The 26,982-nt window shown below is 38.6% G+C and overlaps 1 protein-coding gene across 5 annotated transcripts in view; it reads right to left on the bottom strand.

The window, feature by feature from the left end:
* Positions 1-26,982, bottom strand: part of ITCH (itchy E3 ubiquitin protein ligase) — a 64,665-nt gene that overhangs the window by 6,284 nt on the left and 31,399 nt on the right. For 2 of the 5 annotated variants that reach the window (XM_015647604.3, XM_033519190.1), the window contains 21 exons: positions 26,748-26,885; positions 24,846-24,888; positions 22,642-22,811; positions 21,309-21,543; positions 20,019-20,114; positions 18,613-18,787; positions 17,692-17,758; positions 16,179-16,263; positions 14,577-14,705; positions 13,878-13,950; positions 12,416-12,487; positions 11,677-11,765; positions 10,870-11,029; positions 10,452-10,585; positions 8,148-8,288; positions 6,303-6,423; positions 5,275-5,379; positions 4,953-5,049; positions 4,515-4,587; positions 3,690-3,828; positions 2,700-2,851 (listed from right to left, as the gene is read on the bottom strand). In XM_015647604.3, the coding sequence (XP_015503090.1) occupies positions 3,729-3,828; positions 4,515-4,587; positions 4,953-5,049; positions 5,275-5,379; positions 6,303-6,423; positions 8,148-8,288; positions 10,452-10,585; positions 10,870-11,029; positions 11,677-11,765; positions 12,416-12,487; positions 13,878-13,950; positions 14,577-14,705; positions 16,179-16,263; positions 17,692-17,758; positions 18,613-18,787; positions 20,019-20,114; positions 21,309-21,543; positions 22,642-22,811; positions 24,846-24,888; positions 26,748-26,885 (2,303 nt within the window). In that variant the 3' untranslated portion in view covers positions 2,700-2,851; positions 3,690-3,728. Of the gene's footprint in view, positions 1-2,699; positions 3,387-3,689; positions 3,829-4,514; positions 4,588-4,952; positions 5,050-5,274; positions 5,380-6,302; positions 6,424-8,147; positions 8,289-10,451; positions 10,586-10,869; positions 11,030-11,676; positions 11,766-12,415; positions 12,488-13,877; positions 13,951-14,576; positions 14,706-16,178; positions 16,264-17,691; positions 17,759-18,612; positions 18,788-20,018; positions 20,115-21,308; positions 21,544-22,641; positions 22,812-24,845; positions 24,889-26,747; positions 26,886-26,982 lie in introns of those variants that run through there. The other 3 variants (XM_033519188.1, XM_033519189.1, XM_033519191.1) reach the window with 3 other exon arrangements.

Here is a 26,982-nt window from a genome sequence, read left to right as displayed (position 1 = left end):
GTTGGTCTCACTGGAGTTTTTCCCCCTCCTCTGTCAATCCAAACCACTTGCAGTGTCATTCCTCACTGCTAGGATCCCTGCAACAGTGCTGCAGTGAGATGTTACAGCAGTGGCTCCTGCAGAACCTCCCTCCAGCCCCTCTCCCTCAGGCCTCAGCAGCCTCTCAGCCCTCTCTGGCTCCTCAGGGTAGCATCCACAAGCACTAAAAATCCACAAATTGTGTCCAAAATCTCCCACTCAATATCCAATGCAACCAACAAGGGTGGACAAGGCTTTGGGAAAGAACTATTCCTAAAGAATCCTACTGGAAGGACAAGTCCAGGCAACCTGACCCTCACCCCCAGGAGCACATACACAATTCATTTCCACCTGGATATTCTGTCACACGTAAGGAATAAGGACCAGACCACCAGCTCTTTAAGTAGTTTTATAAAAGTATTTGACTTACTGAGATACTGTTACAGTTACCTGAGTATTTGAAATTACAATGCAAGGAAATATCGACAATGAATTTCAGTACAATATTTTACAATCCAGTGCTGCTGATCCCAGTTTCTACACGAGTTCACTAGAGCACATATACACAAACAGTGATTCTTGGAGAAAATTAAAAGACACCACAAAAAAGGGGCTGGAGATACCAATATAACAGAGTTGAGATTAAAAATCCAGTGCAGCATGTAATAAAAGAAAAAAAATTTAACAACAAAATCAAAACCAACAAAACCACAAAAAACCCCTAACACCCCCAAATAATTTTTCATTTTTCTCAGAATATTAAAAAAAAGGTTGTTTTTTTTAAACACAAGCAACTGGATTTAAAAAACCCCAAACTTCCATACTAGATCAGATAAAGACATGATGTATTTACTGTGCATGTCATTAGTAAATGAACAGTTCCTGAGCTACTTGTAACAATAAGGCTTTGTTAATTCTCAGTATTTAATTTTCTCATGTCATTCTCATGAGAGAAAATTCTAAATAAAATTTCTTTTAATACTTGGTAAGTAGGATCAAGGGACAGTTGCATATGAATGTACATTTGTGACATACTATGAATTTATGCAGCTCAGGTTGCTGAAACAGTTGAAGCAGTGGGAGACAAATTCATCAATCTCCATTGAAAATCTCACTTGTAAATCAAATCCACAAAAACCTGTTATCTGGGATAGCAGCTGCTCTGGGCTCATCCCTGTATTGCTTCACCAGATCCCCAGAAAGAACTGAAAAGTGCACCAGTGGCTTGTGTCATTCCTTTTAACTTCTACACAACATGCTGTAAAAATTTAACAGATTTGTTAGTATTCACAAGTCAAATGCCTAAGGAATCTGAACTTGTGTCTTCAGAAATATTGTCAATGTAACACTGTAAAGTTGCTTTAAACTTTTTATATTTGGCCAAATCCAATGTTTCACTGATTATTTTTCCCCCCCTCAATGAATTCTTCTTTTTGCAATATTTTTAAATCATATCTGGTGCATGGGATATCCAGCCCCCTTTCTCCCATTCTGGTACAGCAGAAAAGACATATAAACATGCCATTTAAATTAAAGAAACAATGGAATAAGTGGAATCCTGGACATCAAAAATATATACAAGCAAGTATGTTTTTTCTGAACTAAACATTTCAACCATAAAAATATTCAACAGCCAAACCCTATAGAACTAGGGCTAAGGCTATTTCAATTATAACTATTCTTTATTTTAAAAATATAGGGCTGACAGCCTTTTGGGTGATATTTATACATGAACAACAGTTCTAGGTTCCCTACAAGAATTGTAAAGCAATATGCAGAACATAGACTATTTTTCATAGCTTAACCTTGCATTATCTTGCTTAATTTAATCTCTCGTAAATATGTTAGATAACTACATTTCATTGTAAGAATTAATATTAACAGAAAATATATATAAGGCTTTTTTTTTTTCTTCATGAGCTGTATACTGTGATAGATCCATATGCTGTGGAAGTTGGCAAGTCTCCCAGTCACACCTGAAGGTAAATTCTCGCCATCAATGAAACTTCAAACAAGGGGCATTTTTGTATCATCAGCACCTCTTCCCAGGCCTTCCTTCGATTAAGCCTTACAAGTCCCACCCACTTGCCTTCCTTAAGTATTTATCAATGAGCCCTGACACACTTTTGAAGTCAGTTAAAACCTGTAGTGTCTTGGTTCTCAGGCCTGAATCAGTTTTTCCCTCTTGCAGTTTTGGATGGATGAGACAGCAGGAAAGAAATATTTTTCCAGACTGAACGTTCAGTTTTACACTTTCCCACTATCCTGTTTCAGCTCTGCCATCTGAAAAGAGTCTTAAATGCAGCTCCTGCCCCAGTGCTTTGAGCTGCAGGTTCGCTTTATTTTGTGCTACATGTTATTTCAAGTGTCACCTCTCTCTCTGTGGCTACAGCTCATTTCACTGGTGTCTGACTTCCTCCCTTCAGGGGAAGGGAAAGGCCTGACCAGACCCAAAAAGTGCATTCAGTCTAAAGGAGCAGTAAAATGGAAAATGTTATTGTAAACCGGAAAAGAATTAACAGATTCTAAAAAGAAATAAAAGATGTTAATTCAACAGGAACTCGCTACAAAAGTTACTAGCTGTAAGCAGCTTAGGGTGAATTAGCTTAGAAACCTCCCCAAAAAACTTTACTTTCAAACTTTATAGAACTATTTAATGATGCTTCAGCTTCTCAAAAAACCTGTAATCCGTGTCTGAACTTTCTAATCCTCTTGGCCTCAGCCAGTCTCACACATCAGTTCATCCGCAGAAATGATGAGTAGGATCATTTTCTGAATCCAGTTGTTTTGTGTGTCTTCCTGAGAGCCAAACGAACTCTTCGGAGCAAACTGACTGCAACATGTAGGAAAAACACTGAGGGTAATGTCCATTAACACTGCTGACAAACAGCCTGCAAACAGGAACCTCAATGGAGTCAGTGCAAACCCAGCTGGGCTTGTCTTTTGCAAAACAAGTGAAGTACCACAGTGTTAATATTGATTTCAAAGTTAAAATGTGTTACACAGCAAAAGCTCAGAACTCTTCAGAGGGCACAGAGCAGTGTTCCAACAACTTTGGGCAGGTGTCTCTTTTGCTGACAGGAGCAGGATTGGGATAAACCAATGCGAAGCTATGCCCTGGATTTGTGCCACAGTTTGACATCCCCTTAAACAGCAGCTTCAGTCCAGCTGGCACTTGAACAGACTCCAGGCAAGGAAAAACAGTCTGGCCACACTTGAGTTAGAAAAAGGAGCTTAAGGAATGGAGCTGCTCATGGCACGGAGGTGGATCCAGACTGGCTCTGACACTGCTGTTAAGAGGCTGAGGATGCTGCTGCAGCATTGCAGCTACCAATGAACTTCCCAGTGCATCAGTAGCAAAAATGCTACTAAAAAGGAAAGACAAAACTATTGTTAAAAATCTGTCAGTCATTAAGGACACATTCTAATTAATGAATGGTAAAACAAAGCAGAGCCCATAGCTGTATAAAATCTCTACATCGGTCATTAGTCACTTGTAGCCATATCTGATTGCGCATTTGATTTCTGAAAGTGCTCAGTAGAAATCCAGAGTTAATGTGAATAACCTCAGGATAACATCCATTTATTTACACATTAGTACTGTTAAATAATCCAAGTCATGTCTACTTTACAATGAAGTGTGCAACAAGCAGAAGAAGTGAAGCACATACATCGTGTTGGGTTCACATTCTTCGAGGTGCAAATTTCAGCTACTCTTGTCCAAATCCTTCTGTTTCTTCAATTGCAAATAACAGCTTTTCCTTCAGCTGTTCATAATTCTTATATGGTGGAAGGTCTAAGCGATTGAAACTGAGAAATAAAAAAAACCAACTAAGTACTGATGAAGAATCCAATAGGAACAAAAAAATCCATTCTTAATATGGGTGATTGAAATTTTTGCTGTGGAGATGGGTATTGGGATTTATACCCCAGGAAAAGCTGACAATTGATATAAATGTATATATTTCTAAGGGCAGAGGTTAGGATTCAAGTGTTCACACAGTGATAGTTTTCATTAACTTCTCCTAGTTGGAGGAAAATCAACCTCTAGGTGGTTAACTAGAGTCATTATTCAGATAGGAAATTTTCAATTTCTGTGGTTTTGCCTACCATTAACACCCAAAGGAATGAGTAGAAGTGACCTTTTCTCTGAAAGTGTGTGATTGTGGCTATTTTACTAAGGACTGCAGTGATAACAAAGGATAGTCCCAACCTTGTTAGACAGTACTGTTAATTACTTTAATTGTTCAGTAATATATTACACAAATCCATGGAATTCACAATGGAATCTATTCCATGCCACGAGAGCTTTTCACAAGTTCAGCTCAACTTATTGAGTTGAACTTCAGTTGTCACTCAACAACACAGCTGACTGGTGTAATTTGTGTTTGCTTTCACAGTCTCAACCATTTCAGCATATTACCAATTTACTAACATGTCAAAGCAGACTGTGGTCACCAAAACCAGAGCAATATTCTGATTTGTTATGTACTCACCAGGTATGACTTCTGGGTAACCAGTTTTCCTTTCCAACTTTTTCGATACAGAATTTTTGGGGTCCATTGCTCCCTGTAACAAATTCCAATAGACAAGGCATAGGTCCAGCTACCTTTGTATCACTATAACTCACATCTGAAGCATGCAAGGCTTAAATAAAGACAGGATTACCATTATTTGCACAGAGAAGGGACATTTGTCTCACTATACAGCTCTGCCTGGATCAAAGTATGCATGTGGAGAAATGCATCAATTTGAAGTGATTTTAAAGCGCAATAAATAGATGTAAACATTCCTTCCATCTTTTTCCATCATAGCTCAAGTACATGCATGGCTTACAAAACAGCATTTAATATAAAATACATTAAATGCCATAAATATATAAATTGGTTCTTTTTAGAAGTATCTCCTGCATTAGAAGGGTTATTAATACATACCCATGAGGTCAGCAAATCCTCCTACTGGCAATCTGCATGTTCCAGTCACAAACTGCAAGAGTCTCATCCTCTTCTCATTATCTATTTCTTTCACAAACTGAAAAACAGTAATTGAAATAAACATTTAGGGATAGATTCAATCTTCAGATTTTCCCATCATCACCGTTCACAGATGAACAGTAATGTGGTTTTTGGGAACAGTTGGGTTAGCAGTAACAGTTTCTATCTGCACTCTGCAGGTGTGCTCAATGTCCTGACTGTGGTTCAGTGAGCTGTATTCTGTAACTTCTGCTGGTCTGAGAATAAAGCAAAATCTGCAAACCTGCCAGAACCACACAATCTGCCTGCTGGTCCTGGTGTAGTGCCTGTAGATGGTGTGTCTCTGCCAGTCATTCAGGTCAATTTCTTGCATTCCACAGAGAAGTACCTTCAGGGCAGAAGAAGGGAAATAAGCAGAGGAGTACAAATTTCCACTTTCCTTCTGTGACTCACACACAGAAAAAGAGAACAACTGGACCCCCACTTAGCAGCACCTGCAATAACAGTACACTTGGTTTTAATTTTAAACTTCATCCAAAACTTCTACAAACAAAGACTGGTGATGGTTCATGAAGGGTATTTGGAGAAGCCACAAATTAGAGAGCATCTCTGTTGTGAAAAATGGAGTTTGCAATTTTAGGAATAAATTCTTCCCTGGGAGGGTGGGCAGGCCCTGGCACAGGGTGCCCAGAGCAGCTGTGGCTGCCCCTGGATCCCTGGAAGTGTCCAAGGCCAGGCTGGACTGGGCTTGGAGCAGCCTGGGACAGTGGAAGGTGTCCCTGCACATGGAAAGTTATTTAAGATCCCAACCCAGACCATTCTGGGCTTTTATGTAGACATTCAAGCCAGTTTATCTTTGCCCAGCCATACAATTCTTCACTAGGGATGGGACGTTTTGTTTTGATGGTTTTACTTTTTGAACTGAACAGATGCTTCAGAAAGTGTAATTTTGAGAGATCAAACCCAAACCAACAACTTGGCCCAATTTATATGCAACCATCCACTATGTATCTCGTTTTATCTCTCATTCTGTCAAGTTTCTCATGTTTTGAACACAGGCAAATCAAACAATCACAAAAACAAAATAAGAAATTTCTGCTGACAGAATCTTGGTGTTCAGAAACATCTAAGTTGGCTGCAAAGAGGAAAGTTAAGGAAAACACATTAATCTAATACTGTCCCATGAAGTTTCCCCCATATTCCCTATGAAAGAGTTGTCAGCCTCAGTAAGTTCTGTTCTTCAGATGTACTAACTGGAGTTTATTTTATGTGTAATGACCTGGATCCAGCAATAGCCAAGCAATCCTTTACCTCCAGTTCCTTAGCATCAAAATACTGCAAATACTGTTGTGGCAGAATTTCATTGAAGCCTTCAAAGAAAGCCTGTGTCTGCTCCTCAACACCTCGGGACAGTCTCCATTCTGCTACTAGCCTGGAAAAGAAGACACACCAAGGTCATTTAAATGGCCCATTCTAACCAAAGTCTACATCTTTGCCTATTTTGAGATGAACTGTAAGCAAAGCTAAAAAAACATGGAAAGTCTGGAAAGTTCTGGGGATAGAGCACTGTATAATTTTATCAGCAGCCTTTACTCTGTGCAAATGATTTCACTTTTTCTCTAAATTACCCTAAGTGTTCAACCATTCTGCTACAGAAGTAGTTTAGACTCAAAGAGGAGGCAGCATCTCTTCACTGATTACATTAACGAGAGCACAGCAGTCCTGAGGTATTTGACAATTTTGTCTGATATTCTCCCCAGAAAGCTCAGTTGTTATCCATGCCAAGGTAAAAAACAAGTCAAGATGTACTGGTGAAGAGCAGCAGGACTGTCAGCTTACCAAGGAGTGACTAAGTCCATTTGGAAAGTTCCATATTTGTTATTGTTAATCATGAAACTTTGCTCTGTGGCAGAAACTCCACTCTCCATTAATACAAGGGTAAAAAGCAGGCAGGAGACATGGAGAACCTGAACCCAGGGAGAAGCAGATATTATGCTGAATTCAAGCCTAACCTGTCAGGACACTGGAGTCTAAAGAAGTGGCTATTTCTTATTTCAGTCCTAGAAACTTGGGGGACTTAAAGCGAGAGTTGCAGTAAGACAAAAGAATCGGAATGAAACTGGAATCTGAGCTCTCCCTGGGTTCCTAGGAACTAGAGAAGAATGATTTTCTGAAGATCCTCCCTCCTGCCAAATGCTAGTATGTTTCTTATGCAAACACCACCTCTTTTGTGAATCACTGAAATGTCTGCAGATTTCTCATGCGATGAAAACAGAGCCCACTCCCAACTCCCTCCCTCTGCCCACAGAAAAAGCCTTCACAGAACACACTGTAACAAAGAGGAAAACTCTGTGATTCAGTTTAGTTTGTGCCTCCAATGTGTGATGACTTTTTTTTTTCATGCACTTCCTCCAAGCTTTTATTTTGAAGTTCACACCTTAAATCAGAGCTGCTGTGCTGCTGCACACTGAGGAAGGGGGGGGATATTTCAGGACAAGCAGGTCACTGTTCACATTTTTATTCCTTAATCACTCTTAGGCTCCTTCACTCAATCTGTTGCTTTAAAACATTTTGGTGCTGCAAATATGATCCTTACTTCATGACAATACAATCTATGACATCATTCATAACACTTAAAACTGCAAGACCTGTCCAGATAAAACTAAGAGCAATTCTAAGTATCTTTGAAAAATAACAATATTCACAAAAACATTCAAAAATGTTCTCAAAAAAAAAAACCCCAACAAAAAGCAACCCCTCAAAATCCCAAATGAACCAGAAATGGCTGGCTAGAATATCTGCAGGCTATGAAGCAATATAATTATAATAATAAACACATAACGTGTTTATAAAAAAACATGTAACATTTCATGAAATAGATGACAGTCACAATTCTTGTCATAGTATTCTGCTAAACTGAGATAAAGCTAGAAAAAAAGTGGACTTTCTTCTAACCATGATCTTTAGGAAAAGCGCATATTAGAAACTTATTTCTATCATTATTCCTCTTTAATATATGAGATCCAAACACCTGCCACTTGTTGCCAGCATCAGCAATTATTCATTCAGCAATGCTTTAGGTGACACAGACATTCTTCTGTTGCTAGAACTCAAGAAACAAAATGAGAGTATTTTAAAGTCTTAATTTATTCTTACCTGATGTAGTCTTCTTTATTTTCTTCTGTGACCAGAATGTTACTACCATTTGGCTTCAAATCATGGCTTTTGATTTCACCTAGTATTTCTTTATCAACAGAAAAAAACATTTCCAAGCCACATTCTTCAATATCATTCTCTCTGGAAGGAAAAAAATATAAATAACTGTGTTGAGAACTTGCACACAGTAGAAGAGATGAGCATGAAGAACCTTAAGGCAGAAGGTCTGGAAGTAAACAATTAAGACAAGGAGATGTTCCTTAATTATGGCCTTGCAATAAGTTCCGGAGTTTTTATGTTAATTTATGCTTTTGTGAAGTGAAGAACTGCCTGTATATGCAGACGTTTTCATGATCATTTTCCTCCAATATAAAGTGCAAAATCCAGATATTTATCCTGACCCATAACACAGCAATGCCAGTCTGGAAAACATGGCTATGGTTTATTGAGCCACATGATGCAACCTGCACTTCTGAACATCATCTTTCCAAAATACATGGTACTGCATGAAACCTTGGGTGAGGAGGGAAGGCCTCAGATGAAGGGCTGATTTTATTTCATCATCCATCCCTTTTAAAATGAAAGCTACATGCTCCAGCTCAGTTTGTGCACAGAGATTTGGCAGATGATTTCTCAAAGTCCCCTTCCAAACTCAGTCAGCCTTGTGAAATCCTCAGACTTGTGGGAATAAGAAAAACAGCCCTTGAAAAAAGTGCCAGGAATGCTTTTCTGCGAAGTTAGAAAATTTGACTTTTTGTGAGGAACAAAATTATGTCTGTCCTGAGAGACATGGCTCTTCTCCCCTGTAAACATGCTTTCCTCAGGGGTACCTCTGGCAGCACTACACACAAGCAGGCTCAGCTACACTGAAGTTTGGGTCTGGACTGAGAGGATTCTGCAGCCCTTGGCTGGCTGAGGCCTTTTCTCCAATTTTCACATCCTTAAGTGTTTTTTTCCAAGGGGCAAAGCCTTTTCTGGACTCCAGACCAGAAGATTTCTATTGCTACAGAAATTGCTTTGAATTTAAATGAAGGCACATTAGCAGCATATCCATGGAGTGCAGAACGTACTACTCTGAAAACCAAACAAAATTCCTGTCTTAATTCTTAAACATCTCATTAGCTGTTTTCTCTGCTCCTCAGTATTTAAGATAAACCTTCCAAGTATTAACACTATAGGGGATGAAAATCCTGGCTTTTATATTTAGTTTGCAGATCAAAACCCAATCTTATTCTCACATCTTCTATGATGTTTTCAAAGCATGTTCAAAACTATTCTTAGTGTGATTCTTAAATTAAATATTTTGTCTTTAGTCTCAAGAAAGACTAATTTTTCTGCAAGACTTTTTATTATAGCTGAAGAAAAAAATTTACTCAGTTTGTCTTTCTTTTTCTTCTAATATATTTGTTAACATTTTTAACTGAAGGAAAAAAAATCTGTGTTACTGAAACAAATGGTGCACATCAACCATGGACTAAAACATGTGGCATCCTCCTGTGACAAAACCAGTACAGAATTACAATGCTTTAGACAGAAGGGGTTTTAAAAATTATTTCTTAAAATATTTGTAATACATAATTCAAAAAATAATTGTGGTCTAGAAACTCCACATCCTTTTTACTTGCTAGTCTGTGGAGATGAATTTGCAAAGAAGTGGAAGAGAAGGACTCCACAAGAGCACAGACAGAGAGGAGCCTGATCATGCAGATGTGGATGGCTGCAGGTAGGAATGGTCTGGAATCATTAAGCTTGGGGAAAAAATACCAGGACAGCTAGAACTTCTTTAAAGCATTAAATCTTCAATATCAACCTTGAACTCAAATTCCAAGTGTGACTAACAGAAGAACTATGTGTTAGTAAATAATAAACTATATTTGTTAACTTCATGTTAATGTAGCACAAAATATTTTGTTTTCTAACTAAACCAGGTACTAGAAAAACATTACATGGGTTTTTGCTGATTTCTTTTAATCAGTTACCTGAGGAGTCTCAGTCGAATTTACTCAAGCTGTTTTACTTGTAACCATGTTCAAGACTGCCACATCTCTATGTCTAGCTAGAATTAATAACAGCCAACAAAAACACAACACAAGATGCTGCATGGACTATTCAATGAATTACAAGGGCTCTGCATTAGCAAATCATTCTTTGTATATCTAAAGTATAAATTCCATACTGCTCTGCAATGTTAGATGATATTTTTCTGTGGGGTTGTTAGTAACAGATTTACACCTACTTCCTGGCAGAAGTGAAAACCAAAAACATTGTATTGCTATTTCAAGAACAAAATGAAGTCAAACTCACTTTACCCAGATGAGAGAGTTGTAAAACTCTGGGTCAACTGATTCTAAATCCTTGAGTCCTACTGCCTTGTTCAGGATACGTTTATAGAATGGCAGAGAGAAACCAGTGTCAATGAACTTCCCATGGAACAAAGCCTGAAGAACACAAAAACAAATAAAATAATGTAAAGGATGCTTCAGTACTTAATATGACACCATTCTGCACTCTGTGCTCAATGAAATCTGACAGCCAAAGAATTAAACCAATCAAAGTACCATGACTGCCAATATGCTGAAGTACCTTATACCAACAGGAGTTGTAGTCAAAACACCTGATACTGTCAACTCAAAAATGGATTTTTTTAATTATCCATCTGATGGCACAATATTTATTTATAGAAAAATTACAGGACTGACCTGCTTCCAGCTTTAGGACTTACCATGGCAATGAACCTCCCAATGAACCTGAAATATTTCAAGTGGTCTGGATTGATGTAAGAAGCTGGGTTTATCTGTAAGCAGTAGTTATCCTTCCCTGCATATTCAAACAGGCAATACATGGGGTTCAAAACTTCGTGTGACAATAGAAAGAACCACTCCCTGAAATCACACAAAAAATAAAAACTCATTTCAAAAAAAATCACAGCAGAAATTACTGTAGCTAACTCATGTTGACTCAAGCCCTTGTTGGCACAGTCTGCCTCCTTCCCCGGAAAGCAGCTGGCCCACACTGACACCAAAGGGAACTGACAGCAAATTACAAATTAAAATGCAAAGTTGCAATGATACACAACTGTCAGTGGCTTGGATAAAGCCCACCCTTATCTAAATGAGCACATTACAAGTCGACCACTGATCTAAACATCTGGGGCTGGGGAATGCCAATTAACATGCACTTCTCAGTTACATTCCAGTAACGACTTTGGATTTAAATGTAGCTTTCTGTTCACTTTTTCAATGAACTCTACTTTGACATTTACAGCTGGGTCAAAGGCTCACTTCAGTTTAGTAAGCTGCATCTCTTTAATCGTGGAGATAATTAAAGTCATTCCTAATGCAAACTGAAAATAATTTTATACAGTTTTAAGACATACAAACATCCTGCAGATCTGCCTCAGATGTTACAAAGTAAGGAATAAACTTCACTCCTATTGTGAAAGCACTGCAGTTTAAGTATCTACTTTGGGGAAGCCTTCACATCACCACTTGCAGAACAAGTTATTATCTTCCATTTTAGTGTAGTTTACCTTGCCACACCTCCATAATCTAAACCTTCTTCACCAGGGAAAATAACCCATAAACGTCTCCGGAGATCCTGAGGGCTGAAGCTCATTATCTTAGTGAAAGAAAAACAATCAATTCTTTTTAAGAAAAATAGCTGTAAGCACTGGTTAGAATTACTACTATTTTCTAGCAAGCACTAGAGCATTTAATAATTTGGAAAAATTTTAATCAGGGTCTAAAGACCTTAACAAAACCTTATCATTTTAACCTTAGGTCTACAGAGATTAATAAGAATTTCACTCCTAATAATGCAAGTAGAATTAATAATTTTTGTTTTTAAAAAATTTAATTACTCATTTCATGACAACCAGACTAAGATCAACTTAATATATTTTTTGTACATAGCCCATGCTAGTACAACACACTGTGAGGAAAAATGAACCAACAAACACAACACAGAAACATCCTGAGAATGGGGGGCTGTTCTGCCTCAGCACTCTCCTCAAAATTAACTCAGATTTTAAATCATTCTGAGGAAAAAATAAAAAAAATCACATTTGTCACAAAAATCAGTGCCAGAACTTCATATTTTAGCATGATATTTTAAGTGCCAATGCTGCCTAACTATTACACTAGTGTTTTTTTGGTTAGTCAGACTTAAAGTAACATTAGCAAGATATTGAAGGCTCAAAAATAACATGTGAGAATAAATTTGGTAACTCCACTTTTCATGCATATTACTCCCATGTTTTAATACAATACCTGCTGAAATGAGTCCTCAAATAATGTTTTCCTGCTCACTGTGATCTTTATGTGCTGTGGCATTGCCAGTTGCTGAAAGGAAATTTTTTAGAGATGAATGGTACAATCACTTAAAGTTTTCACTACTGAGTTTGGATTGCTATTTGTTGTATGTATTAAAAGGTACAGCTGAATTTCATTAATCAATATAAAACAAGCACAGCAATCAAGGTATCTGAATTGTAATTTAATCTGAGAACAGACTGGTTCCAACATTGCTATCTACAGTGACATGAACACACCTCCAGATGCTACTCAGGTTAAATATTGCACTCCTACAAGATCCTGAAAAACATGAAGATCAGCAACATATTCCAGCTGAGGAAGGCTTTCCACCCCAGAATTGATGAGACACATGAAGTACCTCTCCTATGAGAAAAGGCTGAAAGAATTAGGATTTTTCAGTCTGGAGACACTCTCAGGGTTTTTTTCAGCTTCAGACCTAATTGTGGCCTTCCACCCCTTGGAAGGAACCAACATGGAAGATGGAGACTTGACAAAGGCCTGGAGTGACAGGACATAAGGAATGGCTTCTCACTGTCAGAGAGCAGGCTTAGGTGGGATATTGGGAAGGAATTCCAGCACGTGTGAGGGTGCTGAGGCCCTGGCACAGGGTGCCCAGAGAAGCTGTTGCTGCCCCTGGATCCCTGCAAGTGCCCAAGGCCAGGTTGGACAGGGCTTGGAGCAGCCTGGGACAGTGGAAGGTGTCCCTGTCCAGGGCAGGGGGCTGGAATGAGATATCTTTAAGGTTCCTTCCAACTCAAACCATTCTGTGATTCTTTCAGTTTAATAAGAAATGAAAACATTCAGGCTATACTGCACAAAATTCCAACTGAAAAACGAGGCTAGTCTCTCCACTGTTTTCAAAGGATAATTCAGTGACTCTTGAACACTGGAACATTTAAACCACAGACTTTTTCCTAAACATCAAGTTACTTAATCTCTTGATATAAGGAACTAAGGGGACCAAGACTGACTCACTGGAATTTGATATTGTGTTAGAGCACCCTAACATGCACCACAGTATATCCCTCAGTGCTTGGACAGGTCTGTTGTGTCACAAATGCCCTGCATTTTCTGCCAGAAGTGAGTATTTATATAGAAAGCAGATCTTGTTTTAATTCTAAAAATACTGTGCCTCCATATATTCCTGCATTAACAGCAGCAAGAAAACACTATTCAGAAACCCACCACTTCAAAAAAAGTAGGAAAATTTATGTTTTCCTTTATTCTAAAATATTTTAAAGCCAAAGCTTACACTGCTTTAAAGCTTACATGAGATGATACAATTCCTGTATTTACTCCCTCCTAATTTAACTCACCTTTATCCTTAGAGTAGTTTGATTCCCTTTATTGGAAGGCACTGAAAAAGGCATTGAAAGCATGCAACCAAAACCAAAATTGCCAAAAAATTAATCCATACCTGACACCAGAATCTGAAATAATGCACCTTGGCCTTGAAATCACGCACATAAGCTATCTGGGGTCCATTGTCTCTGCAACCAAAAGGAGGAAAAGAATGAATTTCCAAGTGTTTTTCTAACTGAAGTAAAAGTCTGCAAATGTATTAGTTATACAGCTGTATTGTTTAGCTGGCTGTCTAGTCACATTTTTGATTTTGGGGCATAATTTTTTGTTTTTAAACTGAAAAGAAAAATATTCCTTTGTGAACTGTGGAATGCTTAACAGTACATTTAAAACACTACCTGATCATTAACTGTAAAAACAGATTCTAACAATAAAGATGTGATAACATTCAGTTAACTTGGGAGGTAAACTGGTTTCAACTTCATTCTGGTTCCTAAAAAAAATAAAAAAAACAAAGGGTTGGGTCTGTTTTAAAGAGAGAGACTAGTAACTCTAAGGAAGGGATTTGGTCATCAACAGGACAGATGTGGCTCCTCCATTACTCTCAAATCTCCTACACTACGTGACAAGAAAGATTCTGTGGTTTTCAGAACTCTGCCTTCCAGTGAATGAAAAATCCCAGGTAATTAAGGGACAATGCTCCATGTAAACCTTCCTACCTAATATTTAGTAAGAGGAAAAAAACAAAGATTTCAAAAATGCCATGTGCTAAACTTGATTTTTGAAACCAAAGTAAAATATTAAGAACACTTACAGAGCAGACTTTCCCGTGCGGGGATCTATGTATGTAGTGGTTCTTCTGTTGTGATCCACAAAATAGGGAATTCCATCCACAGTAAATCGCATTTCCCAGCCCTCTGGCAAGGGCTTCTCATTTAACTGACTGTGGGTAAAAGGAAATACGTGGTAACTGATCAACTTAATAGATTAAGTCAAGTGAGTATTACCTGAGGCAGCAAGCATTTTAGAAAACCTGGAGAATCTACAGATTGAGAAAGCTTCCATTTGGATTTATTTTAGCTTTTTCCTCCCTCTCCAAAATTTGCAGTCAGCTCTCAATTAGACCAAAATGGTTAAGTAAACATTAGCTCATTTGCTTGCACTACCTTAAATAAAGGCAAGAAAAAGCCTTAAGGGAAAAGTGTAAGGAAGGTTTATTGTTTCCTTCACAAACAAGAGAATTTTATCTTCTAATACGAAGCTTTTATTCCAAAACTGACATAATTTTAACAAGCAGTTTTTGGTGCCTCATGTATAATCACAGCAGCCAAAAATGTTTCAGAATGACAAAAATAAAAGAAAATACTAATAGTGATCATGTAGAATTTTTTGACAATTTCCAACTCAGTTTTGCTACACACAAAAGTAGATCTCAATATATTTGGAATATATTTGGAAGATCTGAGTAATATCACTGTGAAGTGCTCCCCAGTGGTTTCCCTCCATAAATACCATGTCCTGACTGTGCAGCCCAAACATTCTGTTGTTGGGGTGCTCCAAGAGTCACTGCTCACCATATCTGGCTGCTGCAGAGGTGTGTGGCTCCAGCTGTGATCCTTCTCACACAGCCTTGGCTGTCCCCCTTCCCCTCCTCTACGGGGGACAGGTGAAGTTGCTTCACCAGACTTTTTCAGCTCAAACAAAGCAGTTGGGACTGAACACACTTCACCCTCAACTTCCTGCCTCCATTCCTCACCTCGACGACTTCACAGTGACAGAGCCCAAAATAAATAGAACTCTGGTGTTTCTAGTAGTGCCTCAAGTTCTCTGTCTCCTTTACTCCTTTTCTAAAAAAGTGTGAGGAAAGGTGCTACAGCTTTTTGGGTCTGCCTTCTTTCTGTCTCCTACCTATTTCTGGAAATGTCCAAGGCCAGGATGGACAGGGCTTAGAGTAACCTGGGATAGTGGAAGGTGTGTTCCTGCCATGGCAGGAGGGTGGAACGAGAAGGGCTTTGAAGTCCCTTCCAACCCAAACCATTCTGTGATTCTGTGACTGTCTGGGAAACAACCAAAGTCTTATTCAAGACTCTGCATATAAAGAAGTCTCTCTTTCCTCCAATGACACAAATGTTTAGACAAATGTAATTGATTACTTATGAAAAGTAGAAGCTGTCCTAGGGAATGAGCTTACTGCTTACTGTTGACCAAGGCTTTCCTGGTAACTGTAGAATGACAAAGTAATATTGTGACAGTTTCCATTTTGGCCAATATCTCAACTTGATATTGAGCTCTCTGGTGTTTGCATCTCACAATCCATGTCTCACCTGTGGGCAGCAATTCCTGGCTCACTCTACTTGGCTACATTTTAATTTCATTTACACTTTCATCGTACATGCAGCTGCAACTGATTTCTTACCCCTGACTCCTGGGGTCTTCCCACTGAGTGATTCGTGTGTTGTGATTGACAAAATACACTCTGCCATTGCTGTCAGTTCGCTTTTCTGAAAAGATGTAAAAGGAGAAAAAATTCAATTCCCCCTTTAATACACTGCTAAGACTGTCACCACACCCTGCTACAGCCTCTCCTGCTCTCAGGTTTCCCCAACATATTTTCACTTTTGTTGACATAATTTCTTACTAAGTAATTTATTTTTCAATTATAGGAAAAATTAACTGGAAAAAGGGAAAACTGTAAGCTTTTTTTGTCCACAGGAAGTTTCAGCTGTGTCAAACATAGTGATGTGCCTGACAAGCAACACAGGAAGCAAACACAGAGGAGGGAGCAGATGCACATAAAAGTAGCAAGAAGGTACAAGGGGGTTTCAAGTTCAAATTATAGCAGGGAATAAAAAATGGTCAATGCAGTTTCCAAGAAAACCCATTTATATTTTCTCTCAGATGAGCCATGGACATACACTGACCTAACCCTGCCTATGAGAAATGCCCTAGCTTGCTCCTCTGTACCATTCTGCAGCTCTTCATAACATTTTCATTTAGTGCTGCAAGAGAAACAAATTACAAAAATGGATCAAAATCTAACTACCACAGGTCAAAAGCTTCTGTAAATAGGCATTTGCCTATGAGCCCTGACAGCAGAATCCCACACAGTGTGGAGACTGAGTCTGCCATTTCCTGGACAATGCCAGCCTAAAGACCTTTCTGTGAAATGCTATATATGTAATGTACAAAAGCACAAGTGTGAGGTATGACAGTTTTATGGCACAAAGTTGCATCAATACCAGGACCAAAAATCCAAATAATTCTGTTTGAAAAGCAGATGAACAACACCTCAAGTCCAACTCTGCCAAATAATTACTTGCTCCAAATTCCACAAGAGAATTCTGAGAGCTTCGCCTACATATCATAAAACTTGAATTTTTACATCTGGTTAATAATCACACCAGAAAGTAGTTTTACACTTCTATTTTTTTATTACACCCTGCCAAAATTTGTATTAATTGTAAATTTTCAACCCTGTTAAGTACAACAACAAATTTATTCCAGGGAGAGGGCCAAATCAAGAAGAGGTTAGTTGTCACTATAAAAAACATTTTCAGACCAACAAAACTCTTCAAGAGCTGTCTTGGGGAGAGAATTTGGCAGTTTAATTTAGAGCCTGATTTAGCAGGAACAGGATGATAGGGGGGAATGAAAAAGTCTCAAGAGGATGACAGTGTTAAAGCACCTGTTACACTTGTTAACAGTGGAGTAAACCAGAACACCTTATGTTTCTAAACCAGTTTGAAATGTCATAGCCTAGTCAGGATTCTGTTTTAATAGCACATTTGATTAGATCTAATTTTAAAATACCTTTAATCCAAGTTTTAATTTTTAAAAACCAGCTTAGAACAGCTGACAAATAATTTGGCAGAAGTATGCTTTAATGTTTAATTACACTGCATTACAAAACACATTCAAGTTAGTCTTACCCCATCCATGTGGCAGAGGGCCAAGAGGATCAAACTCTTTGTTCTGTGTGGATGAAAAATCCTGGTTCTGCAAGTCACATGAACAAATGAGGCATTAGTGACTAGTCATTTGCTTTCCAGATGTAATACCATACCCATCCTGAATTATTTAAGTAAATTTTTGTTAATGTTACACATAGGCAAAGATGCCAATTGTTCCTTCTTCTCCATAGAAAAGGCCTGTTTTACTGACCTTGGCATCCTTAATTAACTACACTGCCAAGAAATAATTATTCTTTGTTTAGTACCCCTGCCTACACAGGAGGAAATTAGTACAGTAGCACCCAAAACAATCAGAAACTTCATTCCTGCACTCAGTACAGTTCTCTCTACCAGCACTTACAGGCTCCTTTTTATTCTCACACATACAGCAAATCAGAACCTACACCATTCTTAATGAGCATGAGTAGCATGAGTTGGAGTGATCGAATGTCTGCTATTCCTCACAGGCAAACAATGAATTAAAAATGCTGGAATCCCTGCTCTCCTAACATTCATTTTGCATAATTCATTTTACCCAGAGCAGGAATGTATGGCCTGTGAGTTTGCTTACCTCCCAGATGTTTGACCATGGTAACACAAGATATAATACAAATAAACCAGCTTACTACTAAGCTGTAGTTTATTTTGAACCAAAGGCTTTATCAATATTGTACATAAATTTTATCTAAGAAACCCTATATTGAGGTGACAACTAATCCCCATGTGCTGACTGCAAGGAGATGAACTAACATTACAATGAGCCCTCCCTGCCATGTTACACACAGAGATAAATTATCATAAACCGTAACAGAGTCTGCTGCCTTTATGGGGAGAGGTTACCCACAGGCATGCCCAAACCCCAAAACCACCCTAGCCCTCTGCCACTCATGTATTTCTTACCCCATATATAAACCTCTGGTTGAACTGCTGCATGGCTCCCTGGAGCTGGCTGCGCTGGAGCTGCCACTGCTCGTAATTCCGGACAGACTCCAGCGTTGGTCTCTGCCACGTCGTCGTTCTGGTGAAGTGGTCAACGTAATAAATCCTCCCCATGTTGTCAACTCGGCGCTCCCAGCTTTGGGAAAAGAGACCAGCCACACTTGTCAACAGCCAGCAATTTAAGGACTCAGAAGCACTTGGAGGCCAGCATGGTGGCAGGGAACACCAAGCATGGGCTCATCAGCAGTTTTTTCTCTTTGTACCCTCTGCTAAAATGATGCAAGAGCTAGAAATGTTTTATGAGAATCACTCTTATTCTTTGCATCCTATACAAAGATCCATTCAATTTACTGTATTTTTAGGGTTTTTTGAAATAGTTTTTAAGAGCTGTCTAGACTACTGTACATACTGTGCTGGCATCACTGCAGTTATCCCATTCAGCCTGTAACACAAGCCTGCTGGTTTCTCCTAAAACACAGCAAATTCCCTAACATTTTAAGCTACTCAACACAAGACTTCCTCACACCTGAGTGTGTTTGGGCATGGGGTTTGGTGCTTTGCTTTGGGGTTGGTTTTTTTTCTAGTTTTCAGTTTATGAGATCAGTGCTACTTACAAAACATGAAAGAAAAACATTCCCAGTCTAAGTCAGCTTAAGCAATGTACAAGTTCATCTGCTCAAAATAACTTGAAACATGATAGGAAGGCTCCATTTATGAGACTGTTTTTGTTCTTTAATATCAAGTTCTCTACTATCCTATGTTTTTGCTTTTTAACTCTTTATAGCGTGTGAACCATTTCAGGATGAAAAAGTCCAACAGAATAACTCTTGTGTTTTCCTTCTATTGTCAAAAAATAAGAAACAGCAATTGTGAACTAACATCACTGGCTGTTCTGATGCCAAGAGCTGGAGAAGTTTAATAATGAAAGCTGGTTTCTATGTGCATAATAAACTGGCAGCTGGAGTCCTGCAACAAGATCAAAGGCTTGCAAACAGTAACCTCAGGATAAGAGGCAACCAAACATTTTGGTTTGGTTACCTTCCAGCTCAAGCTGATAGTTAGGTCAGTCCCAAAATACTTTTCTGTGGTTTTGGTTCTCTTTTACTCTTGGGGGTGTCTACTGTCTTTAACTGAAATCTGTTTCTCAGACAGTAAAGATGCACTTGGCTTATCTTTGACAGAAAATTCAGATTTGGTTATTTTTGACATTCAGCTCTTTTCTGTATGCATTTCTTAGAGACAACCTGGAACAACTGGGTTCACATTTCTGTTTTCAAATACTTGTTCCAGCTTTAGCAAACTGTCAGGCAATTAATTCCTGAAAAACCCAGACACCTGAGATGACTGAATGGCTGATCCTGGCTCACCTTGGAGGAAGAGGCTCTGGCCGATCCCACGTTGTCCTTTTTTCAACATGATCCACATAGTACACTCGACCATGCTGGTCTACTCTTTGCTCCCAACTGAAAACAGATCAAAAAGTTTAATCTTCCTCCAGATCAAACTACTCCAACCACTCACCTAACAGCATAAAGATGAGAAATGTTTATTTTCATAAAATGCTTACATCTGAACAAAATGTTTAAAACTAACCCTTGGCTCATGAGATGCACCAGAACAGTGTGCAGCATACAGTGGTACCATTCATATTAACAGTGATTCTGTGTCAACTAAAATTAAAAAAAATAAATAAATTGTACATTACCATATTTCTGGGAAACAGAATCTCAAATTTGTGCCTAGGTGTACAATTTTAGCAAAATTTTATATTCAATATCAAGAGCATCAATAATCTGTTGATCAGAACACACTATAGATCATAATCCCCTTTTAGAGTAGCATTATTCTAATATATGCACATTTTTCAGTGATCAAGTATATGCAGAGATCACTGTAGGGACATTGGTCACATTTTCTGCATATGCAGCATTTGGAATAATGATCTCTGTACTTGCATCAGATGTAACATCACAGAGGAAAAAAAAAGCTATTTGCCATTTCTGTTGAAATCAAAATGATAAAGCAACAACTGATGTTTTCAAGACCACTTTTTTATTTCCATTTTCCTGTAAAGTAATTCAGACCTCTCCTACCCTTTGGTTTAAATACCTGCAAATCAAGGCAGGTAATTCAGCAATTACACCATTCACACTGGGATTTCCCTCACTCAGAGAATCAAGAAACATTTTTGCTGTTGTTTTTTTTAAAGCTGAGAGCTTTGAGGCAATAGGCCAACCATCTGACAAATTTCAGATGTACCCAAAGCACAGCAGCATGTCAATGCTACTCTCAGGAGCTGCAGTATGAAATCCAAATCTTCAGGACTACAAACAGCAGCTTTTCTTCTACTTATCCATACCAAAATTTTCCTATGTGACTTTATTTTAATTTGAAGACTACAAGCTGTCACACTGTTTTAAACCTACGTTTCACTGACATGGGAACATATGATAAAAATTAGAAGTAATTATTTCCTTGAATGCTTGAGGACCAACCATACAAAACAGTTATAAACCCTCCAAATTCATATTGGAGAATTTTTGTCAGGCAGCAAAGGGCAGACATTAGCAATGGTTTGCTAAACCTACTGTAAATAAAATAAAGTAAAACCAGAAAAGTCAGCACACATGGGGAGAAAGAAGTCATTAAATCCATACCCAGGTGGAAGAGGACCTTGGCTGACTGTAGTAAGGGCCTGAGGTGAAGGATTTACTGGCTGGACTTGTCTTGACACTGGAGGTGTGGTGAGTGCAGGAGTGGCAGGAGCTGTGGTTGCTGCTGTTGCCCCCTCAGGGCTCTGCTCTGAAGGTGTATTTGAGGCTGTACCTGCCAGTGATCCTGCACTGGCCCCATCGCTTTCTGTGGATGTGGATGAAGGACCATTTGCACTTGCTATGATGTCAGAGAGAGAAGAGAAAAAGCCTTTAACTGACTTTTATCACCAATCTAATGTAGAAGTTACACATTACAAAAGCAAACCTGCCAGAACTGCTGTTTCCTTGGCCACATTTTGCAGCTCAAATGAAAACTAAACAGCAATTCTGTCTAACTGTAAAAATGCTTTAATCCAAGAACTGCCATCAATAGCATTTTGATATTTCTGATATTTACCTTGTCTGCATTCTGTAAACATTAAATGATGATAAAAATCTACTTCCTTGTACTAATGAATTATTTTCCATTTATTATTTGAAACAATAATTTAAGTGATGATTGGCGTAAAATTTCCAAGAGGAGATTTGATATTGCATGGAAAGTAACAATCACAATGGGAGGGGAACACAGACATTCTTTAAATGTTTTCAGTTTTATCTTAATGCCATTTGGTGGGTGGGGTTAGAAGCTGAACACAGGTCAAGTCTCATTAACTAACTGCACTGAATTAATCTTTTAAAGTAATTACTGTATTGCAGAGCCCATCCAAACCCAGCATTTATCAATTGTAATAATGAGACTACCAAAACATTGCATTATATGGGGGTAAAGGAATTACTCCAAAAACATCAAGTAACTTTTCAGAATTAGTGGCCTTCAGGTAGAAGGTAAAACTAGATTAAAAAAATCTATCAATTTCAGCAGAGAAGAGTAATGAACGTTTTAATGCAACTTCACAGAATCTAACTGCAATTGTAGAAACCAATAGCTTGTAACTCAGAACCCAATATTGTATCAACTTGAGGCAGTTCTTTGAGTTCAGTTCAGTGGATTTCATGCCACCCACACTGGGTGCCTTAGTGCAGCAGCAGCACTCATGCTCTTCTGGTCCCAGCTCCACTCTCTGTAGCACCATCACTGACTGCCATCCACCCATGTGGAAACAAGAAATTTCCAGTAACAGGAACAATGACTAAACAACATGTACCAAATGCAAGCTAAAAAGTACTTCTTCAGAAATGACCTGCTAAAGAATTTACCATCAAAAGAGCAGTTAAACATCAGGAGCAGAAACAGTTCTGTTCACTCAAGGAGTGCCCAGCCCCATGGACATACCAGCAACTGACGGGGGTCTGCGGGGAGTGGGGGGCGGGGGCCTGGCAGGCCTGGGAGGTCTGGCAGGTTTGCAGTTTCCATTTGTGAGTAACGGAGAGTCACTGCCATTAACAGTCTTGTTTTCACTGGAAGCAGCATCCTCACAGTTTTCAAGGCCATTTGAGTTAGTCCTTTTGCAGGAAGAGACACAGAGAACTGTTCTAGTAGTGCATGGGTAACACGAAACTTTGCAAATCACAGAATTATGGAAGAGTTTGGGTTGGGACAGGCCTTAGAGCTCATCTCATTCCAGCCCCTTTCCACTAGACCAAGTTGCTCCAAGCACCATCCAGCCTGGCCTGGGACACTTCCAGGGGATTTGAAAAGACATGTGAAAGACACTAGAATGTAGTAGTTACAACTATGTGAGGTTTGTAACATAATAATTCCTAGTATCTATACATCCTATAAACACATTCAGAGTTTATCTCCTGTGATACTTAAAACCTGAGTTGATGGAAAGGTGGTGAAATAGAGGTATACAACATCTGTCACACCAAAATCTCCCTTTTTCATTTCCCAATTTGATACACTTGCCCTCAGGTCCAGGCTCTGGATTTTGCTGCTCAGCTATTTCTGCCCATGAGTCCCTAATGAGATGAGAAGCTGACCAACACCTGAGAACAGCCTGTGTGCCTTTACTCCACAGGGCTGGCATGTGCTCAGAACACACAATATACTACAAATTTTTAGAAAACTTACTTATGCATATATACTTTTTCCTCTAAACTCAATTCTGGAACAGGTTGGAGCATTAAAGTTTTGACCAACAGCTATGAATATAAACTGCTCAAACTTAGAAGAATTAAGCAAGTACATAGCAGGACTTCCCTATGCTGTGCTGTTCACTTACACTATTATACACTAGCAGAATATTATTCTGACATATTTGTAGCTCCTTAAGGAGAATTAAAGGTATCTACATCTTTATTCTAAAGCATTTTATTTTCAGAATATGCTGGGCATAACATAAAGGTTGTCAACCAAAATTCTAGTGGATTTACAGGTCAAGCACATAAGCCATCAGAAATAAAGGAAGAGGTTACAGTTTCAACACAGTACCTCTAAAATTACATTCCTTTAAATGTACACAAAATAAAACCCAGTAGGTAAGGCTAAGTAAATCACAAGTCATAAAGGACCAAGTAAAATCATATCAACTTAACCTCAATATCATGGTCAAACACAGTTTTGCTCTATACCAGGTGTGGTGCATGTAATTCATAATACAACCTCAAAATAAATGTCTCTGAAAGTGGGTTCAAATCATTAGTGATCTCAAGTCTGTAGGAGGTTTAGCCCCAGTTTTTCAGCCATTCCCCCTTGCTATTTCATGTCATAACCTTGCAGAAAGTCACTTTCCTGATCATTTACATGATCCTCACAATGACCACCAGAAGCTCCCTAGCTGATACCAAAACTGAATTGTTATTATTGTTATTGCTGTTATTATTCTAATATACACTAAGGTATTTTGAGTATCTAGGCATCTAAGCATTCTTTCAAACACAAAAAGGAAACAGAACAAAAACAACCTTTCATGGGAAGACTTCAGACAACATAGCCAAGAACACAAACAAAAAAGTGAAATTTATCTTGGCTATTCCAGATGTCATCCAGAGTGCTATGCCTTGTACAGATCCTTAAAATACTCATAATACTGGGAACTAATTAAAGTAACATGGTGCTGGGCACACTCTTATCCTACGAGGCAGCAAGGTCCATAATCCGATATCAGCCTTAGCGCACTCTAAGTGCCAGACAGCTTTTGAGATCTTCTTAACAAAGCTAAATATAATTCTGATACCTCCATGCTATAAAGCAAACCAGTGTAAAAACAACCAGTGCCATTTGTTTGGGGTTTTTTAAATATATGATTTACTTTAGGTAATCACTGGGAGAAGGATGAGGAACACAAAGGGAAAAAACAAAAATATCAGTCAGGTATTGAGGCAAAACGGAGGCCAGACAATGGAGCTGAGCAACTGTTCAATATTTTTGTTTAGGGCATGCTCAGATCTTAACAGATACTGCTGCAGGGCATAGTCATAAATTTTTCATTGTCTTCTTTACAGAACACACAATTCCTCTTTCAAAACTGCAAACACAAAAAGGCAGAATTAAAAAAAAAAAAAAGAAAAAAAAAAGGAGGAAAGAAGTCTTACCGTGTATCACTCCTTACTCTGGAGTTTTCACTCTGTGTAGGACCTTAAATACCAGGAAGAAAAAGACAACAGAAGCATAAGCAACACTCTGAATCATTTCCAAGGAAAGCAGCAGCCTTTAATGGTCACACTTCTTGTGTGTGATTACAAGTGTAGAGGTGAGACACTATGTGCTTATCTACCAGTTTCAAAGCTGTACATGTTCTGCATGTCTCTATTTGTGCATGTGAATACAATTTTTTTAAGCACTGCCACTGTAATACTTCCACCTTCCATGGAAGATGTAACAGGACATCATTTGATGGTATGGATATTCCCAAACACACACATAAAGTTTAGTAACACTGTCTTTCTAGCAGTATTTATTCTTTTAAGTGGAGCTCTCTCTCTTTCAGTGATGGCAGGCAGAACAGAAAGGGCAAAAACTTCACTAAAATCTCCTCTCTGGTTGGCTGGGGGCTTTGTTTTCTGGGGCTCTCTAGCCCAGACCCGTCCCCTTCTCAGTAAATTATTTAACATAAAGACATTGAAGTAGGTACAAAATATGGCTACACTACAAAAGCATTACAGCAATTCAACCTAGACTTAAAAATGTTTTGCAACTGCTTATTCAGCCAGCTTGGAAATATTTGCCTTTTGTGGCAGCATTTGCAAACCTTGAATATGTAGCACAGAACTGCTCATTCATGTAGATAGCAACAATACTTCATTTCCATAGAGTTAAACAAATGTCATTAATAAAGAAATCAGTTTTCAGTTCTGATGGGAACTGTGGACAAATCTAGGCAAAAGACAAGGATGCAGTCACAGAAAGGCTTAGGATAATGAGCTGCTAGTGGACTGTGCATGGAAGGAATTAAATCCCAGCAAGAGAAATCTTAACTTAAAAGCAACTCCATAAACAATGTGTTTACCTGAAGTGCCTTTAGTCTGAACAATGTGCTAGACTACTTTTACATTTAACTCCTTCCTTATGTGCTCCAGTCCCCTGATTATCTGGGAACCCTCTGGTGAACTTGGGGCTTGCTGTGTCGAGCCCAACCTTAAACTGTATTCAATTCCACTACCTCCATGACTTTTCCCACCTTTTTCACTTTGGGAAATCCAAGAAAGCACAGATGAAAATCAAATATTGCATAAAAAACAAATTTGGTATTTTCACTAGATATTTCTATCCCTACACCTCAGCCCTGCTCTGTAAGTCCCACAAAATCCCAGCATCTGGCTTTTACTTACAAATAACATTTCACACAATTACTCTGTGCAATTGATCCTTTTAACAAAATGCAAAGAAAATGGACTAAAAGCTCTAAGAAATAATAGTTACAGAATTTGAATATTAATTCAATTTTTCTATGATACTCAGATGAAATTTCAAAGCAGCTTCCTCTAGGACTTTAAAAGCCAGCCCCCACAACCCAGAAACCTAGAACTTCCCAATTAAGTGTCCAATTGGTCACTACTGCAGACAGACAGTCTCTCTTGCTGCTTTCTAGGAAAATAACTCTTTATCTACTTCTACTTCTCAATGTACAGTATTTCAGAAATGCTCCACTGTCCTGCTCCAAGGGAATTAGAATTACCTTTTTATTTTATTGTAATTAGATATTTTACATGTATTCATGTTTTTAGTTTAAAAAAACTGTACAGACCAACTAAACAGAAAGTGGATCCCTCTCTGCAGCTCCCCACAGGAACTAAATCTATGAATACATTTATTAAGAAGAGCTATTTTAAGAAAAATTAATATAAACCCACATTTCCTAGTAAGCAGAATACTTATTACTAAGATGATGATGAGATCAAACCAGATTTTTATTTCTGTTAAAGACTGTGTTAAAGCTTCCCCAAATATGGCTTTGCACAGCAGAAAAATGTAGATTAGGACTGAAAGTTACTCACTTCTTGTACTTGAAGATTCCCCATTGGTCAGGAGCTCGGGGTCAACCTGCATTCCATCCAGACAAACTGACAGATCTCCCACCACTTCTGCTGGCTCCCTGTCACCAACCAGGTGCAATGTCACCACTACCTGCTCCACTGGAAAAGTACAGAGAACAAAAGCAGCATGAGAAAAAAGGGCCTTTATTCAAGAAGCCTGTTGCAGACCTCAGTGAACAAGGGGGGGAAAATCCCC

This window comes from Parus major, chromosome 20, assembly GCF_001522545.3.
Source record: "Parus major isolate Abel chromosome 20, Parus_major1.1, whole genome shotgun sequence".
Classification (NCBI taxonomy): domain Eukaryota; kingdom Metazoa; phylum Chordata; class Aves; order Passeriformes; family Paridae; genus Parus; species Parus major.
The sequence above is the reverse complement of the archived record's forward strand: the minus strand, read 5'-3'. Positions and strand labels throughout refer to the sequence as shown.